Genomic DNA, 19,617 nt, shown 5'->3' on the forward strand with positions numbered 1-19,617 from the left:
TTCCATTTAAAAAATAATGTGTAGTTGTTAAAGAATATTTGAGAATAAACAGCAATACCATATCATCTATCATCCTGCTACCTGAGCTACTACTTCGGGGTTTTCCTTCCAGCTTTAAAAACTAAAAACAATAACAACAAAATAGCCGTACTTATAATGACTTTTCTTATATAATATAAAGAATTCTCATGTTATTACATAATCTTGATAAACATTTTTAATGGCTGTAAAATATTCCATTCAGTGCATATAAAGTATTGTAACATTTGCTTGTTATATAGTTTCCATCTTTTTGCTTATATAAAATCTAAGTTGTAATAGACATTTTTGTGGATAAAACTTGTCTTAACATTTTATTATGGAAAATTTCAAATGTACACAGATGCAGTGAACAGTTGCCAATATTATGCTGTTCTTGTTGTAAGACTTTTTTAAAACAGAGGATTATTTCCTTAGCATTGAGCCGTAGAATGGCAGTCCTGGGCCAAAAGTATAAATATATCAAGGGTCTTTATGCATGTTAAAGTAAACTTTGTAATTTTAAGCCTTCTTAATTGGAGCTTAATATGTTTTTAAGAGCTAATTTAGTAATTTATTTAAAAATTTTTATCAGGATGCTTATAGCAGCATTGTTTTTAGTAGCAAGAAAAGTAAAACAGCAGGGAATGAATTGATAAATTTTGGTACATTCATATAGTGGTTTCATGGATAATACCTACAACATAAAGCTGAGTGAAAAAAGTTGCAGAATGATGGCTGAAATGTAATTCCATTTATATAAATTTCAAAAATGTAAACCAACTCTATGAATTGTTTATGTATACACTCATTTGGTAAGGTAAAAAAAATAAAAAATATGAGTGTGAATGCTATACTTCAGCTTCAGAGTAGCTCTGGGAAGAAGTGGTACCAGTGGAGGAGATGAAGGAGAGTGACAGGATTGGGGAGGGTGACATAGAGGACATCAACTCTATCTGTAACATTTATTTTATTTTTAAATAAAATTTGGGATCATATAACAAAGTTGACATTTGTTAAATTTTGATATACAAGTATTTGTTATATTATTCTCCATGCTTTGTTCGTATGTTTGAAATACTTCATATAAAATTGTAGACGACTAGGAAGATGTGTTCTTTCAGAGTCAGAAGAAAAAAAGCATCAATATTATAAGTTAAGTTCCAATTAGGCTAGAATTAGTAAGAGGATATTTTTCTCTCAGATAATTGGAAATAGGCAAGAATGGTATATGTGTTTATTTGGATACCTTAGACTTTTATTTTAAATATATTTCATTTGAGGGCAGGTGTTAATAAATATGTATATTTAATAGTGACACTTTTCTTTTTTCTTTTTTTTTAAGGTGAAAAGCAAGCAGCTACTCATGTAAGTCTTGATCAAGAATATGACTCTGAATCCTCTCAGCAATGGCGAGAACTTGAGGAACATGTTGTGGCTGTGGTCAACAGAGGAGTACTTCCATCCAACTTCCACCCCACAGAGTACTGTTTGAACAGTTATTCAGATAACTCAAGATTTCCGCTCACAGTTGTAGAAGGTGATATACTTGAATTTCTTTTTTAAAAATATTTATTTATTTAATTATTTATTTATATTTATTTATTTTGGCTGTGCTGGGTCTTAGTTGTGGCACACAGGATCTTTAGTTGTGGCACACAGGATCTTTATTTGCAGCACACAGGATCTTTAGTTGCAGCATGTGGGATCTTCTTAGTTGTAGCATGCGGACTTCTTAGTTGTGGCATGCATGTGGGATCTAGTTCCCCGACCAGGGATCCAACCTGCATTGGGAGCGTGGAGTCTTACCCACTGGACAACCAGGGAAGTCCCTTGAATTTCTGTTCATGGTTTTTTTTGGGGTTTTTTTCCCACATCTTTATTGGAGTATAAATGCTTTACAATGTTGTGTTAGTTTCTGCTGTACAACAACGTGAATCAGCTTTTACTTGTTTTGTTTACAGTGTATTCAGGATAATGTGGGTTTTTTGTTTTTTTCTTTTAATTTAATTAATTAATTTATTTGGGCTGTGTTGGGTCTTTGTTGCCGCGCGTGGGCTTTTTCTAATTGTGGCGAGCGGGAGCTACTCTTCATTGCTGTGCACGAGCTTCTCATTGCGGTGCATGGGCTTCTCATTGTGGTGGCTTCTCTTGTTGCGGAACACGGGCTCTAGGCACACGGGCTTCAGTAGCTGTGGCACGTGGGCTCAGTAGTTGTGGGTCGCGGGCTCTAGAGCGCAGGCTCAGTAGTTGTGGCGCATGGGCTTAGTTGTTCCATGGCATGTGGGATCTTCCCGGACCAGGGCTCGAACCCGTGTCACCTGCATTGGCAGGCGGATTCTTAACCACTGCGCCACCAGGGAAGCCCTCAAGATAATGTTCTGCATGCCAAATATGACTGGAAGTTGGGGGTGCAAAAGTAAATTGAGTACTTATAATATAGTGAGCTGCATTTATAAAACCATGCAGTGGGGGCTTTAATACAGGAATATGCAATGTACTTTTGGAATATAGAAGACAGAATGACATTCTTTGGTACAGAGAAATTGGGGAAATCTTCTTGAGAAGGTAATTTAAACTGGATCCTGAATAAATGGACATTTACAAGATGATAGGCAGAAATGCAGAGCTGTGAAAGCAAGGTGTGTTCAGAGAATTGAAGCATAGGGTGATGTATGGGGTTTATTCAAGTTATTAATTTAGGCCTTTCTTTTATAGAGCCAGTAACAGTGGAAGTGGCTTTTAGAAACCCTTTGAAAGTTCCACTTTTGTTGACTGATTTGTCATTGCTCTGGAAGTTTCAACCTAAAGATGTCAGTGGAAAGGAAAATGAAGAAGTTAAAGAACTAGTAAGTTGTTAAAAGGTATTTGTAATAAGCATGTTTCAGTTAACAGTCTAACAGATGCTGTAATAACATTTCAACTTCTGTTCAGTGAGCTGAAGTTACTCTTTTTTATGCTTATTTTCCCTAGTTACAAAAAGTATGATATATGCTTATTGAAAATTGAGAGTACAGAAGAAGATAAGGATAGAAGTAAAACTGTTTTGTCTTCTCAGCATTTATTTCTTCCAGTTTTATTGTGATATAACTGATATACAGCGTTGTATAAGTTTAAGGTGTACAGCATAATGATTTGACTTAACATACCTCAAGAAATGGTTATCATAGTAAGTTTACTAGCATCCATCATCTTATATAGATACAAAATTAAAGAAATAGAAGAAAATATTTTTCCTTGTGATGAGAATGCCTAGGATTTTCTCTTAACTTTCTTATATAACGTACAGCAGTGTTAGTTATATTTATTATGCTGTACATTACGTTTCTGGTATCTTATCTTACAACTGGAATTTTGTATCTTTTGACTTCTTTCATCCAGTTTCCCCTCTCCCCACTCCCTGCCTCTGATAACCACAAATCAGATCTCTTTTTCTATGAGTTTGTTCATTTGTTTTTTTGTTTTTGAGGTATAATTGACCTACAACGCTATGTTAGTTCCTGATACACAACATAGTGATTTGCTATTTCTGTACATTTTAAAATGATCACCATAATTAGTCTAGTTGTCATCTGTCACCATACAAAGATGTTACAGAGTTATTGACCATATTCCCCACATTGTACATTTCTTGTGACTCATTTACTTTGCAACTGGAAGTTTGTACCTCTTAATCTCCCTCACCTATTTCCTCCCACCCCACCCCCTGGCAGTTACCTGTTTGTTTTCTGTATCTATGACTGTTTCTGTTTTGTTATGTTTGTTCATTTGTTTTGCTTCTTAGATTTCACTGTCTTCTCAGTATTTAGAACTAACTACTTTAACACTTACAGTATGCCTTTCTAATCATTTGCATTTGTATGTTTTTTCCTCATACGTGGGATTCTCATTATGTATGTTGCTTTTTTCATTCTGTATTTATATGCATATTTTGGTATTAAATATATTAATATTTCATTTTTGTATAATATTCCATAACACGAATGGTCTGTAAGCTATTCTACTCTCTCTCCGTTGGTAGTAGTTTTGGAAGTTTTCATTTGTTTACTATTATAATAATTCATTGGTGAAAATTTGGGTACATAGTTTTTTATCCTGATTACTTCTGTAGGAAAAATTCCTAGCCATGAAGTTAGAATATTTTAGGGAATAAATATTTTAATACTCTTGGTTTCCCAAAAGGTCATACCAGCAAGCTTTGCACCAGCAGTATATGGGGTTGGGTATCTCATCTTTGCAAGATTAAGTATTCTTATTTATTTAAAAAAATCTTGATTTTATAGGTTAAGAAAAATGCTGTCTTACTATTTTATTTTCCGTTTCATTGATTTCTAGTGAAGTTGAAGTTCTTGTTTTTGTATTTCTTCTTTTGTGAATTGTCATAACTTTCATTTATATTTATCTTTTTTCTTATGTATGTCTAATAATTTCTTTATATATTTAAGATAGTTATTTTTGAGGCAGGAAATTTTGTTACCCAGCTGATTTTAACAGAAATAATTTGGGCGAGTACATTTTTTTACTTAGTTATTTATTAGTTTAATCACCAATATCTTTTATGTTACTTATACTTCTTTATACTACCTTGCTATATGCTTTAATAATGTGGTAAAAATTATTTTTAAATTGGGAAGTATCCCAATATTTTGGTGCTGATTTATGAAGAGAGAACTTAAAAGAAGATGTCTGTTATACTAACTTTAAACTATTTAAACTATTTCTCTTGAAGCGTTTTCAGTTTTTTAAAGGTTGCTTTATTAAGTCTTAAGTCTTGCTGCTTAAATTCATTTGAAGACATTTTGTGATTATTTGTACTTATTGTGAATAGTTTTGAAAGATTGAGGTTTCCCAGGCTCTATTCTGACTTGAATTTTAGCAACCTCAGTACTTTTTCTAATGTTTTTTGGATGCCTGGAATACAAATTAGAAGAGTATAAATTGTTCACTCTTGGAAAAGTTTTTTTAAAAGATCTATTAGTTTTTGATGTGTGTTAGTCTGTTCAAGATATTAGGTTTTAAAGGAGGTTTATTAAAGTTAAGTGAAAATTGTCATTGTGTATAATGAAGTTGCACTTTTTTCTGTAAATTTCAAACTTTTCGGGTTTCTTCATGAGCTTCTACTGGTGATGGACTAAGATGCTGAATTGGAATTTAGGGAAATGAAATTTTTATTTCTTGTGTCAATTAGCTAATTTCATGGTAAAAGTTAAACAGGGTTTATGAGGATTAAGTTTACCCCCAGTGTGAGCCAACTTTAGCTCTGCTTTTGGAAGAGACAGGACTTTTTTGCTCTCCCGCACTGCCCTTATTGTCCACCAATCTTACGTATCCTACTTAAGCTGTTATTACTTTTTCCATGTGTAATTAGCCAATTTGGAAAAAGAGGCTGGTCGGAGTAAAAGATGAAAAAATTTGCTCTTATTGCAAGATTAAATTAAATGGCCATTTTTTTGCGATGAGCAACTGAACTTGTATCTCTTGAGATTTTATCTTCTTGGTGGCTGTGACCTTGAGTAGATCACTTATCCTCTGCAGTTGAATTGGACTGAATGAAATGAAAATAAAATAAATCAAGTGCCTACTACTGCATGACTTTACTGCCGGAGTGAAATCAAAGCACTTTGCATATTGCTTAGCACATGGTGAAAAGCTAATAAATGCTAACTATAACTATTGTTATTGTTCTTAAATATTGATACATAGAAATGTTAATAATCTGATACTTTATTCATTAGAATGTATATTTTACATAATTTACTTTTCAGGTAAAAGGTGAACCTGAAATGATTGGAACTGAAGTTGTTTCAGAATTCTTAATTAATAGTGAAGAATCTAAAGTGGTAATTTTTTCATTATTTTTCTGTCAAGTCTTTAAAAGTAAGATGAAAACAAATTTTAAAAATCCATTTATTCAGTTTGTTTTATATTCCAGTTTTCTTAAAAACTAAAATTTGGAATATTAGGAAACTGGAATTGCATGGGGGGAAATTGATTGGGAAAGTAGGTTTGCAGTGGCCTTTAGTTTGTTAATTTCCTAAGAAGCCTGGTGAAAAAAGTTTTTGCTTTCTTCTTGGGATGAGTGTTGTAATTTCATATGATATTTGGTTGACCAGAATATTTTGGTTTTTATTAAAAATACTGATGAGGATCCAGGCCCATAACTTCTGAATTTAGAAAATTTCTTTTGAAGAAAATGCTTTCTAGTAAGAGAAATCAATTGATAGTTAAGTTTAGGTCATGAGTTTATATTGATATTAAATTATATTGATATTAAATATAAATTCTGCAACATTACAGAATTTAGGTATTGTACTATTTAAGAGACTATGAAAACAGATAATAAGAGTGACTTAAATATCTCCACAGGCAAGGCTAAAGCTCTTTCCCCATCACATAGGGGAGCTGCATATTCTGGGAGTTGTTTATAATCTTGGCACTATTCAGGGCTCCATGACAGTAGATGGCATTGGTGCTCTTCCTGGATGTCACACAGGTAAAGCTATAGAAACTAATAATTAAGTCTCCATAGAATAAAATGAAAAATGAGGTATTTTAAAAATAAGTTTAACGTACATTTAATAAGGCACTTAATCAAATGAAAGAATGAATAATTTGGATTATTTTTAACTCTGCCATTGCTTCAAAAATAAACAACTTTATTCCCTTCTGACGTATTTTTGATAATTCTTTGGTTCTACCCTATGTATTTTTCTTTTTTGTTATTGATCCAAATTTAGTAAATTCTAACTAAATATATTCTAACCATTGGTTGAGATGTCTGCTGCCACTACAAAAATTGTCTGAATATATTCTATTTTTTGAATATGCAAACCAAAGACCAGTGTTTTCATATCATTGGATGTGAAACACCTTAAATTCTGTCATCTGTTTTGTAAAAAGAGTAGGATTTAGAGTTAAGCTGATATTCTTGGTGCACCAGATGATAAGTTTTACAAAGTTTTGAAGAGTAAAACTACCAGATGTATGTTTAACATGGTTTGCCTTTTTTTTGCCCTTTAATTTCATGGAACCCTTCTAATATCACCTTGTAATTGTTATTTGAGTTTAAGTTGACAAGATGCTAGAGAGAGAGTTTACTATAAAATCCATCACTTCTATCTCTTAATTTTAGTAGCTAAGTCTTATTATTTTTTTTAACAAATTATAGTCATTGGCAGACTTGAATTTAGCATTTACAAAAGCTGATTATATTGGGAAATCTTTTGGGAACACTTGGAAAATTTGTTGGTCCTTTTAACCTTCAGTTGGATATTTCTACTTGCCTGCATATCTAGGATAATTCAATAAAACATTTTTTAAAAAGTATACAGAAGTGGAATGAATCCATAAGAATTCAAAAATTATAAACAAAAAATTGATACTAAAGTTGAGTATGGTGTTTATGCATTTTAGTACTATATGTGTAATTCTTGGTTGAAAAGCACCAGACAAGATTCTTTTATAAATAATCTTGCTAATTTTTGAATATTTTAAGTAAGTAAACTGAGTGTTAAAAACTTTTTGAAGCTTCTTTCCTTTCCCGCTGTACCTACCTAGGATTTTAATCGAGTACCACAAAGTTACGGTTGTCAATAAATTATATCTAATTGCTTCATTTAAGGTACCAAATATATGCATTAATAAATATGTTATTTTATGACATTAGTGGGAGGAGAACCTGAATTAACTATTAAATTGCATCTTATAGCAGAATTTTTCTGAAGTTTTAGTGTAGTTCTATTTACTATGTAAAATGCTAATAGGGATCTGGGTCAGATGAGGTATGGGAAATGCTGCATTGTGTGTCTGGTCTGGGAGTATCATGGTGATCTTCAGCACATTAAAGTCTCTAAGTATTCCTGCAGGAAATACAATTGTACACCCTGGCTTTTTTCACACCTACATGCAATGTGTGGAAGCTTTTGAGGAAAATCTCACATGATTATTAAGTGAGTTTAATTTTGAGAAAGCTCCCTATACTATCTTTAATTTTCTTTGTGCAGTCTATTAAGAAGATGTAGTTATTTATAATCCAGAAATAATTCAAATTAATATATATATTGAATATGAGTAGCTGTTCTGTCAGATAGATCTTTTTGGTTAATAGCCATTATGGTTAAATATAGATTTCAAAAACTTCCTATTTAATAGTCCTTCTGCAAAGTAAGTAAATCCTAATAAAATGAGAAATTAAGCAGCATGCAATAGGTGTTGTTAAGCATGGAAATAAAATATGCTTAACTCTTTGATTAACCATGCTAATTAGTAATTGTCTAGAATTTTTCTAGAAATAATCTGAAACATACAGTATTCATATATTCAAGCTAAATTGTTATCAGTTAACATACCAAATTATTTTAGGGCATTGATTGTTTTTTATTTCAGGAAAGCATTCCTTGAGTATGTCAGTCCGAGGGAGACAGGATTTAGAAATTCAAGGTCCTCGACTTAACAACACAAAAGAAGAGAAAACATCTATTAAATATGGTCCTGATCGACGTCTAGATCCCATAATCACTGAGGAAATGCCACTGTTGGAGGTATTTCACTTTTTAAAATTTCATGCACTTAATAATTTATCTGTAAGGGGAGGATGATATTTTGGGTAGATTAATTTTAGACTTTGGTATTATTGATTTAGACTTTGGTATGATATTTTGGGTAGATTAATTTTAGACTTTGGTTGCACTTTTAAATTCTTGGGGACTTCCCTGGCGGTCCAGTGGTTGAGACTCTGTGCTTCCACTGTGGGGTTGTGGGGGGTGCGGGTTTGGTCCCTGGTCGGGGAGCTGGGATCCGGCGTGCTGTGTGGTGCGGCCAAAAAAAAGCTGATGCTGAACAGATGTAATTCGCAAAGATAAGGTAATCATGCAAATTAACATTAAGTCACACTCAGGTTGTAAGATATAATCCTCAAAATACTAATGGAAGTTGAGAAAAACCTTCTGAAAGAACACTTTGGTTGTTATTAAAATCAATGGCTCTTTCTGGGTAGGGCATAAAAATAACAGGAGTTAATTCTTGTAAAAAATTTAAGCAATATAGATAATTTTTATATGAATAAAACCAATATTCCCTTCACTTTCTTTGTATCCCACCCTGTCATACTTTCATGCCATCTTTTAGTTGCAAAAGATAGAAACTGATGCTGGGTAGCATAACCCGCCTCCCCCCACCAATATTATTTAGTTTGAAGGATTTTGGAATATCTCATGGAAACTAAAGTAACATAGAACAGTAGGTCTCAAGGAAGAATAAGGACTCAGCAGCTCCAGGGAATTCGTAAAGCCTTTAGAAAGCGTTACTTTTGATATGACTTCAGTCTTACAACTTCTGGTCTTTGTGCCACTTCATTACAAATTTCAAGTTTCTAGGAAAGAACTGTGGCCCACCTTGAATCAGGTGTTTACCTGAGAGGCAGGCCAGTGGCACAGCCATGAGGTATAAGTGTGAACACTGGAAGGAGGGCCTTCCTCCTGCACCCTCAGGTTTCCCTAGTAGGGGAGTTAGAAGCTTAGTCATTCACCTTCAGAAAGTGCCAGTGATTCCAAACTGATGTTTCTCTTTTCAGACCTTTCGTTGTACACTTATATATATTTTTAGTAATCATACTGCACATTTTATCCTGTGACTTGTTTTTTGTCTTTAACAACAAAACTTGGTCTGTGTTTTCAATCAGTAAAATTCTTTTTTAACAGCTAGATAAGGTATTCCTTTATTCAGATACATTATAATGTATTTTAATCATTTACGTATTGATGAGTGTGGTTCTAGTTTTTCATCATTACTGACAGTTCTGCAGTAAACATTATTTACATATTTTGTTCATGTTCTAGTTTAGGCTAGGCTTTTAGAAATGGAATTGTTGGGTCAATCATGCAATATACTATAAAATTACCTTCAGCAAGGCTGTAGGAATTGACTCTTTTCCTTCAGAATGAGAGTGCCCATTGCTTCATGTCTGTGCCATAATGGATACTATCAGGTTTTTTTTTTTTTTTTTAACTTCTGCAAATCAAAATGGCATTTCTTTGATAACTGATAGGGTTAGTCAATCTTCATTTTTTTGGTCCGTATGATTTTTTTCTTCTGTATGTCCATATGATTCCCTTTAATTGGTGTTACTTCCTTTTTCTCATTGGATGATTTTATGGGTACTAATCCTATAGTGGTGGGGTAGGTAACATGCTCGTGAAAACGGTGATGTGTGTGTGTTGAGGGAAAGGTATTGTTGAGCTGCATGTATTCTGCCCAGATTTTACACTTGCTTAATTATGTTGCATTTAAAGAGTTGTGTAGGGCAAATAAAAGACTCATTGAAGACTGATGGCAGTGCCAGTTTCTGGTTGATAAATATTTGCACATACTTTAACTTTGATTTGGTGTCTTTCATCACTTAAAGATTTTTAACTTATATTAAATCATTCTTAACTGATAGTCCTTTACTTGGTTGCTTCTAAGTTTTATATTTACTTACAGAGACTTCCCTAGTCAAAACTTTTATAGTTTTATTGTTTAGTGTCTTTGCTTTGAAATCCAAGGGAATATACTCTCTGAATGTCAGGGGGTAGGGATCAAACTTTGTTTCTAGTCCCAATTACCATTAATTGAATATTGGCAACTTATTATGGCATCTTTCTAATATACTAAAATCCTGAAAGTATATCATGCAGATGATACCTATTCTCCTTGATATTTCTTCTGTTTTTGTGTCAGTTCCATACTCTTGCTTTATCATCTTTTTTTAATTTGGCAAGCTGAGGCCTGCTCATAATAATTTTTTTCTTACACTTGTGCCACTTTTGTCCAAGTTTGCAAGTTCCCACGATAATACAATAATGAAAATTGGCATTTTTATTACAATTGCATTGCTATAGCTAGGAGTTTTGAGACTGAAGATGAAATGAGTTGGGATCCAAATGTTATTTTAGGGCTATTCAATACCATTGTAGTTTAGAAGTCACTAACTAATAAGCATTTTGCTTAGGATTGTATATGTAAGAATTTTCTAGAGCTTACTTGCAAAAGGGGAGATTCTGACCTCTCTGGTTAAAGTTTTGAGATAAATCAGTAGAGAATACCAAAATACTCAGTTTTTATAGATTCTCCTAGTTTATGGTTTTCATTATACCATATCAGTTAAATGTTCTTCAGTTATTAAGACTGTTAAATGTGCCAATGGTTTTTAAGTGCAATGCTTCTCAGGCACACATTGTTAAGGATAGAGCTTAGCTTTTCATAAGCCCATCTCTAATTATTTGATCTTGGAAAGTTTCTTCACTTATAAAATGAGGAAAGTTGAACCAGTTGACTTTAAGTTTGTTTGACTTTAAGTTCTATTTAACTCAACAGTCTTTAAATTTACATTCATCTTGTTTTCGATATTGCTGGTTCTGTACTTAACTTTGCCTCTTGCATACCATAGTATTTTTGTTTTGTTTTGTTTTTTAAATTTTATTGTTATAGATGCAATTCTCCCTGAAAAGGGTGTTTTAGAGCAGAGGACCTCTTGTTCTACATAATACAGCAACTGGTGTTTGGTTAATTAAACAAAAAAGCTTGTAAAGTGAATAACCAAAAAAACCATAATAGATCCATACCCTAAACATTAATTGAAAACATACAAATATCCATTTATTTACTATTTTGGGGGTGTGGGTTTAGGTTAGAGGTCTTTTCTATGAGTTCTTTGTGTTGGTATGGGTTTCCTAATATGAGTTTCATTTCATCTTTCATGCATTCTTCCACATCCATAAGTTGACATTTTAAGTTTCCAGTTTTGGTTTCTTCAGAGTGAGAAGCTAAGGGAAACTGTCAAGTAATCTAAGTACAGTATATGTCTAGATTTTATCTACAGATAAAAGTTGTACTTTAAGGTATAAAAGAGGGTGGGTTTAGTAGAAAGCCAAAAGCTACTAATGTTCAGTTCCATAAACATCACTTAGTATTTTCTACTGAAATACTAGAGAATTTGGTTAATCCAACAGACATGGTAGGATGGAGGTCAGTTAAGAGACTTATATTATACTTGGATGAACAGTAGTATACTTTAATATAAGTAAAAAAAAATCATAGAATATTCCCATTCCTAATATCTTATGTCAGAAATATTTTATAGAGTTTGAAGTGTTTAAGGGAGTAGTGAAAGAAGTAATCAATCTACAACATCTGATGAAATAGTCTCTAATAGTATATATTTATCAAAACAAGATTGAGGATGAAAATTAGGGAAACTCATTGAGAAAAGATAAAGTGTCATGTGTTAACTCTCATGTGTATAGCATACTGAAAGCAGACAGTGAGCTATGAGCTATATCTACTTAGAAATATTTTGTATTTAAGTTCTGTTGGAGAAAAAATGGTGTCATTCCAAAACATTTTCTTCACTTATTAATTTTTAACATTTTGTTAGGATAAATTTTAACATAGAAAAGCAGAAAGAAGAGCAGGCCCCTTCAGGTTCTCACTGCATAGGCAGTAAGTTGTGTATATGTAGTTTATTCAACCAGACTTGTCTATCACTTGTGTGCGATCACTTGCTGTTACAGATAAAACCACAATGAATAACCTTTGCATATCAGTTTCATACATTATGTATATGCATATCACACATATATCTTTAGGATAAATTAGTAGAAGTCACATTCCTGGTTCTTGGTCTTATTTTCCATTAAAATTTGAAGCTGTCCAAAACACCACCTGTTTAAAAGGACTTTTAGGGACTTCCCTGGTGGTCCAGTGGTTAAGAATCCGCCTTCCAGTGCAGGGGACGCGGGTTCAATCCCTGGTTGGGGAACTAAGATCCCACACGCCATGGGGCGGCTAAGCCCGCGCACCCCGACTACTGAGCCTGTGTGCCGCAGCCAAGAGCCCACATGCTGCAATGAAAAGATCCTGCGTGCCACAACTAACACCCAATGTAGCTGCCCCCACCCAAAAAATAAATAAAATAAAATAAAGGACTTTCAGCAACAGTGCATTTGAAGTAAAGGCTAGATACACTGGTTCTCCTTAGAGTCAACATAGTGTATTTAGTAAAACCTTTATTCTGAAGGTATATTACACAATATCCTACAAGTGGTGTATCCCTGGTCTTATTCCATCACCCTTCCCATTCTACCAGTGCTGTAGCCTTATTGATGGTATCTGGGTATCGGTATGTGTTTTAGTGTGTCTTTACAGTACTCTATTTCACTTGTTAGTCATGCAGTTGTTTTTGATATAACAACTCAAAATTGATATTCCCTCACAAATTTTCGCTTATTTGACTAAGCTTATTTGATACTAGCTAATGAGTACATCATCAGTGTCTTCAGTATAATGCTATACTTGGTTTATTTTTTCCCATCTTCTTAATCTGTGTTTTGGATTTCTCCCTTAATCCCGTATTTTCTCATGTCCATTTTTTTTTTTTTTTTTAAAAGAACTTTTTTTTTTTTTTTTTTTTTTTAAGGATTTTCTTATTTATTTATTTATTTATTTATTTATTTATTTTTGGCTGTGTTGGGTCTTCGGTTCGTGCGAGGGCTTTCTCCAGTTGCGGCAAGCGGGGGCCACTCTTCATCGCGGTGCGGGGACCGCTCTTCATCGCGGTGCGCGGGCCTTTCTCTATCGCGGCCCCTCCCGTCGCGGGGCACAGGCTCCAGACGCGCAGGCTCAGCAATTGTGGCTCACGGGCCCAGCTGCTCCGCGGCATGTGGGATCTTCCCAGACCAGGGCTCGAACCCGTGTCCCCTGCATTAGCAGGCAGATTCTCAACCACTGCGCCACCAGGGAAGCCCTCTCATGTCCATTTTTAAAGCTTCTGATTTTCCCAGATTTTATCTGATTCCTTAAGAATATGGCCATAATGAAGTCCTATTCAAACTTAGATTAAAAGACACAGGTATTTCCACTGGACTTTCATAACTCCTTTGGGACAGCCAGCTGTAACTTTATTCCTCATACTGTTACCTTTATATTCTTCCTTTCTTAGATGCTGTCAGAGTACTTCTGACATTTATTCTTCTGGATCTTTTAAATGCAAATGACTTACTGGATGATTTCGTTAGCCAGTATTTCCATCTCTTATCTGAAATCCTGAGGCCAGGCATGTGTTGGAAGTCAATTTTTTTTTTTTTTTAATTTTTAGAAATTGTGCATATACATGTGTGTTTTTATCTAAAGCATTATGTGACCCCTGTTGGGTTTGTGGCAGCACCTGGTAATCAAGCACATTAACGTGGCTTGAGTGAACCACATGCATATCACACTAAATGGAAAAGGCTATAAAGAGCCTCCATTCGTCAGATCAGGTTTTGCTTCCACACACGTTACTGAAAGCCTGAGGATGTTCAAAGATACCGGCTTTTTAAATTATACATATGGAATCATGCATCTGCATGCTTTTCCCTTTTAAGACCTATTGTGCATCTTTTCATTTTAATGATGTATAAATAGATAGTTGAGCTACTTTTTAAGTTGACAATGTTAAGGGTTTTACAGCTGATAATTGTTCATGTAACCATGCTAAATTACTTATAGCTTCTCTTGTCCATAATCTACACAGTTGTGAAAGTTTTGCTGGTGGCCCTCTAGTTATTGACATTGTACCTTTAATTCATAACTCTGAAATCTGCTACTGAGTAAAACTGGTCTCTGTCTCATCCTCTTTTTTAAAATGGAGTTCTTAATACCAAATACCCAGGGAGATATCAAAGAGAATTAATAAAATACTTGTAAACCTGTAGTAAAGAAATACAGCATCTTAAAGTGTTATTAATTAGAAGTTCAGAATTTTTAACAGACAATATAATAATATTTTTTCCCTCCAATGCAGGTGTTCTTTATACATTTTCCTACAGGGCTTCTCTGTGGAGAAATCCGAAAAGCATATGTAGAATTTGTCAATGTCAGCAAATGTCCTCTTACTGGATTGAAGGTTGTTTCTAAACGTCCAGAGTTCTTTACTTTTGGTGGTAACACAGCTGTTCTAACACCACTAAGTCCCTCAGCTTCTGAGAACTGTAGTGCTTACAAGACTGTTGTGACAGATTCTACCTCTGTGTGTACAGCACTCATATCATCAGCTTCTTCTGTAGACTTTGGCATTGGCATAGGAAGTCAGCCAGAGGTGATTCCTGTTCCCCTTCCTGACACTGTTCTTCTGCCTGGAGCTTCAGTTCAGCTACCAATGTGGTTACGTGGGCCAGATGAAGAAGGTGTCCATGAAATTAACTTTTTGTTTTACTATGAAAGTGTTAAAAAGCAGCCTAAAATACGGTGAGTATTATAAAACTTTTTAGGTTTAACCTCTGTGTCTAATATATATAGATATATATACACCCATTCAAATAAACATTTTGATATTTGTTAACATATGTCATAGTTTACTAAGAAATTACTGCCTTCCAAATTATGCATGAAGTTTATATCTGAGGTTGTCCCTAATCTAACTGTAAGTTCTAAGCAGCCCAAAAGTGGAAAAAATTAAGCTACATTAATATTTTTCATGCTTCTTTCTATAAACTTCATGATTCTTTGATACAGCTAAGTACTATGGCCAGAGTTATCACATAATAATGAAATTCACAGGTATCATGTATTAAAACAGGGTGTCATTTGTATATGAAGACAACTTGCCTACAGTCATCCTTTTTAAAGAAAATTATTCTGTTTTACTTTTCCTTTTCCCTAGTGCCCTCCCCTGCCTCCCAAAATGTATGTATTTGCAGAGCACATGATTTAGGTGGTGTTATGGGCATTGCTGAAGAAATCAAACCTAACTGACTTACACAAGGATCTGTAGCCTGTAGCACAGTAGAGTATTTTATGATAATGCCATTGTCATTTTTACAAAATTAACCTGGAATAATTGTGCTACATTTTAAAATTTAATAAAATATCTTGTAAGGCTTACTGTGAGAACAAAAAGATATAATATTTGTAAGGACAGGTACATTTTAGGTCCTCGGTAAATGTTAATTCCCCTTACGAAGGTGATAAAGAGTTCTCTGGCCAAAGCAATCCATTAAGGCTTTGTAGAATGTAGTAGTGGTAAAATGAGCTTCCAAAGAAAGTAAAGATTTCAGAATTTGGATCAAAGGGGATAGGCAAGAGAGTAGTGGGTATTCCAGGAAGTAACTGTATATATGAATGAAAATTTCCAAGTTGGGAAATATGAACTGCATATAATTAGTTTGGCTACAGTATAAAATGTATAGAAGGGGAATAAAGGTTGAATTGTAAAGCTCTATTGTGGAGAGCCTTAAATGCCAGGTGAAAGTTTGGCATTTACTTGGTAGGCATTCAGTCATTAACTTTGGAACTACTATAAGACGAGGTATAATCAAGACATGACTATATGATGATTATTTTCATGTACTATACTGTGGCTGAGTTTGATGAGCAGGGAAAAAGGGAGACTAATAGTTTTCTTCCAAACTGAGAATAAAGAATTGAACTAATGTTAGGCTAACTAGATAATTTTACCTTATTGTATCTGTCTTGGTTTTTTTAGAGTGTAAATTGTCCTGAGGGTGAATAGGTTTTAAAAAGCTTTATTTGGAATTAGAGAAACATAACACTGGGAGAGGGTCTTAGATTAAATTTGTAATTTTTACTTCTTTAGTCACAGAATATTAAGACACACGGCAGTCATTTGTACCAGTCGATCTTTGAATGTGCGAGCCACTGTCTGCAGAAGTAATTCTCTTGAAGATGAGGAGGGCAGAGGAGGCAATATGCTAGTCTTTGTGGATGTGGAAAATACTAATACCGTAAGCTGGTTTAAAACTAAATTTTGTCTTTAATTATATTTTAAGTGTATCCTTTGTTTTTCGTAATGATTGTTTTTTCCTTCACAGGACAGCATAAGCTAGGAATTTAGGAATGTTCATATAGAATAGAATGTAAAAACATGTTAATTCTCAATTTGCTTTGTAATTTTATCCCTCAGTACTTCAAATAAAAGGATCTAGTGGTATTAATATAGTATATAATCATATGGTATATGGCCATATACCAGTAATTCAACCCAAAAAAGATCTCATAAAGTGCTTTCTAGTCTCACCATTGAGGATGTGTTTTGATGTGCTGAAATTTACAAAGTTCTGTTAGGATTTCACATTCAGTATTAACTTGATAACCCCTCACTTATACATTTCCAACAGTACCATTTCCTTTATATAAAGCATTTCAAACATTTTATCATTCCTGTTTATGTACTCTAAATATCAAAATGAATATTCTTGAAGAAGGAAATGTTGTCTTATTAACGTAGAATCTTAGCTTCATATTGATTCAGTTTAGATACCTATTTGAAATGTTACTTATTATTTCTGTAATGTCTTTTTTCTTTTAGCTTCATAAATTTGTATGGTCACTTCATTTTAGCACATTTAAGGTCTGTGTGCTGATACTTTGGTGATCTTACCAAAAAATCAATATTTGTAAGAGTAAGAACATGTGAATAATTTCAAATTAGCTCCTATTCAGGAGAATAAAAAATATATGCAATTTAAATAATTTTATGTACATTGACTGTATATTGGGATTCTGTTCTTTGTTGCTTTTTGCCTTAACAGGAATGTGAGAGAAAGATCAGAAGAAATAAAAGTGCTATGATTTTGATTAAAAATTGGCAGTAAATAATTTTTGCTATATTAAATGACTCATTATAATAGATTCTAATAACTGAATGCCTTTCAATATTTAAAAATTTGCCACTGGGAGTATATTATAATTAAACCTATTTCGTGAATAAGATGATGACTTATGTGTTTTAAGAATGTTTATAGAGGGATTTAAATAATTTACATTTCTGAAATGTATTGTTAATTTATTTCAAAATAAAAATTTTGTCTTATGTTAATTGATACTGACTTTGGTAGCAGTGTCATTCTCATTATTCTATATTAGAATAATGTTATCAATATTCTACGTTAGTGCTCCTCAATCCTGAATGACTCTTTTATTTCTTTTTGATAGAGTGAAGCAGGTGTTAAGGAATTCCATATAGTACAAGTATCAAGTAGTAGCAAACACTGGAAGTTACAGAAATCTGTAAATCTCTCTGAAAACAAAGGTTTGTGCCTTTATCCCTCTTCATAATAAATTCTGATATCTTCCTTGGTTGATTATATTTTTTTCAGAACAGTACCAGAATATCATAAGATTATTGGTGCCTTTTTTTTTTTTTACTCATTTAAATATTTGTATATACTTTGCTATAATTATATATTACATCATATCAAAGTCCTTTTTTTTAACATCTTTATTGGAGTATAATTGCTTTACAACGGTGTGTTAGTTTCTGCTGTACAGCAAAGTGAATCAGCTATATGTATACATATATCGCCATATCTCCTCCCTCTTGCGTCTCCCTCCCACCCTCCCTATCCCACCCCTCTAGGTGGACACAAAGCAGTGAGCTGATCTCCCTGTGCTATGAGGCTGCTTCCCACTAGCTATCTGTTTTACATTTGGTAGTGTGTATATGTCCATGCCACTCTCTCACTTCATCCCAGCGTACCCTTCCCCATCCACGTGTCCTCAAGTCCATTCTCTATGTCTGCGTCTTTAATCCTGTCCTGCCCCTAAGTTCTTCAGAACCATTTATTTTATTTTGTTTTTAGATTCCATATATATATGTATTAGTGTATGGTATTTGTTTTTCTCTTTCTGATTTCACTCTGTATGACAGTCTCTAGGTCCATCCACCTCACTACAAATAACTCAATTTCGTTTGTTTTTATGGGTGAGTAATATTCCATTGTATATATTGCCACATCTTCCTTATCCATTCATCTGTTGATGGACACTTAAGTTGCTTCCATGTCCTGGCTATTGTAAATAGAGCTGCAATGAACATTGTGGTACATGACTCTTTTTGAATTATGGTTTTCTCAGGGTATATGCCTAGTAGTGGGATTGCTGGGTCATATGGTAGTTCTATTTTTAGTTTTTTTAGGAACCTCCATACTGTTCTCCATAGTGGCTGTATCAATTTACATTCCCACCAGCAGTGCAAGAGGGTTCCCTTTTCTCCATGCCCTCTCCAGCATTTATTATTTGTAGATATTTTGATGATGGCCATGCTGACTGGTGTGAGGTGATACCTCATTGTAGTTTTGATTTGCATTTCTCTAATGATTAGTGATGTTGAGCATCCTTTCATGTGTTTGTTGGCAATCTGTATATCTTCTTTGGAGAAATGTCTATTTAGGTCTTGCCATTTTTGGATTGGGTGGTTTCTTTTTTTGATATTGAGCTGCATGAGCTGCTTGTATATTTTGGAGATTAATCCTTTGTCAGTTGGCTTTGTTTGCAAATGTTTTCTCCCATTCTGAGGGTTGTCTTTTCATCTTGTTTATGGTTTCCTTTGCAGTGCAAAAGCTTTTAAGTTTCATTAGGTCCCATTTGTTTATTTTTGTTTTTATTTCCATTTCTCTAGGAGGTGGGTCAAAAAGGATCTTGCTGTGATTTACGTCATGGAGTGTTCTGCCTATGTTTTCCTCTAAGACTTTTATAGTGTCTGGCCTTACATTTAGGTCTTTAATCCATTTTGAGTTTATTTTTGTGTATGGTGTTAGGGATTGTTCTAATTTCATTCTTTTACAT

The 19,617-nt window shown here is 33.8% G+C and overlaps 1 protein-coding gene across 3 annotated transcripts in view; it reads left to right on the forward strand.

Moving 5' to 3' along the window:
* The window catches only part of TRAPPC8 (trafficking protein particle complex subunit 8), a 90,080-nt gene that overhangs the window by 47,398 nt on the left and 23,065 nt on the right, over nucleotides 1-19,617 (forward strand). For all 3 annotated transcript variants that reach the window (XM_007167039.2, XM_057526622.1, XM_057526623.1), the window contains 8 exons: nucleotides 1,364-1,558; nucleotides 2,737-2,867; nucleotides 5,784-5,858; nucleotides 6,385-6,511; nucleotides 8,404-8,558; nucleotides 14,837-15,279; nucleotides 16,628-16,775; nucleotides 17,986-18,082. In XM_007167039.2, coding sequence (XP_007167101.2) covers nucleotides 1,364-1,558; nucleotides 2,737-2,867; nucleotides 5,784-5,858; nucleotides 6,385-6,511; nucleotides 8,404-8,558; nucleotides 14,837-15,279; nucleotides 16,628-16,775; nucleotides 17,986-18,082 — 1,371 coding nt within the window. The remainder of the gene's footprint in view (nucleotides 1-1,363; nucleotides 1,559-2,736; nucleotides 2,868-5,783; nucleotides 5,859-6,384; nucleotides 6,512-8,403; nucleotides 8,559-14,836; nucleotides 15,280-16,627; nucleotides 16,776-17,985; nucleotides 18,083-19,617) is intronic.

Source organism: Balaenoptera acutorostrata, chromosome 13 (assembly GCF_949987535.1).
Source record: "Balaenoptera acutorostrata chromosome 13, mBalAcu1.1, whole genome shotgun sequence".
Classification (NCBI taxonomy): domain Eukaryota; kingdom Metazoa; phylum Chordata; class Mammalia; order Artiodactyla; family Balaenopteridae; genus Balaenoptera; species Balaenoptera acutorostrata.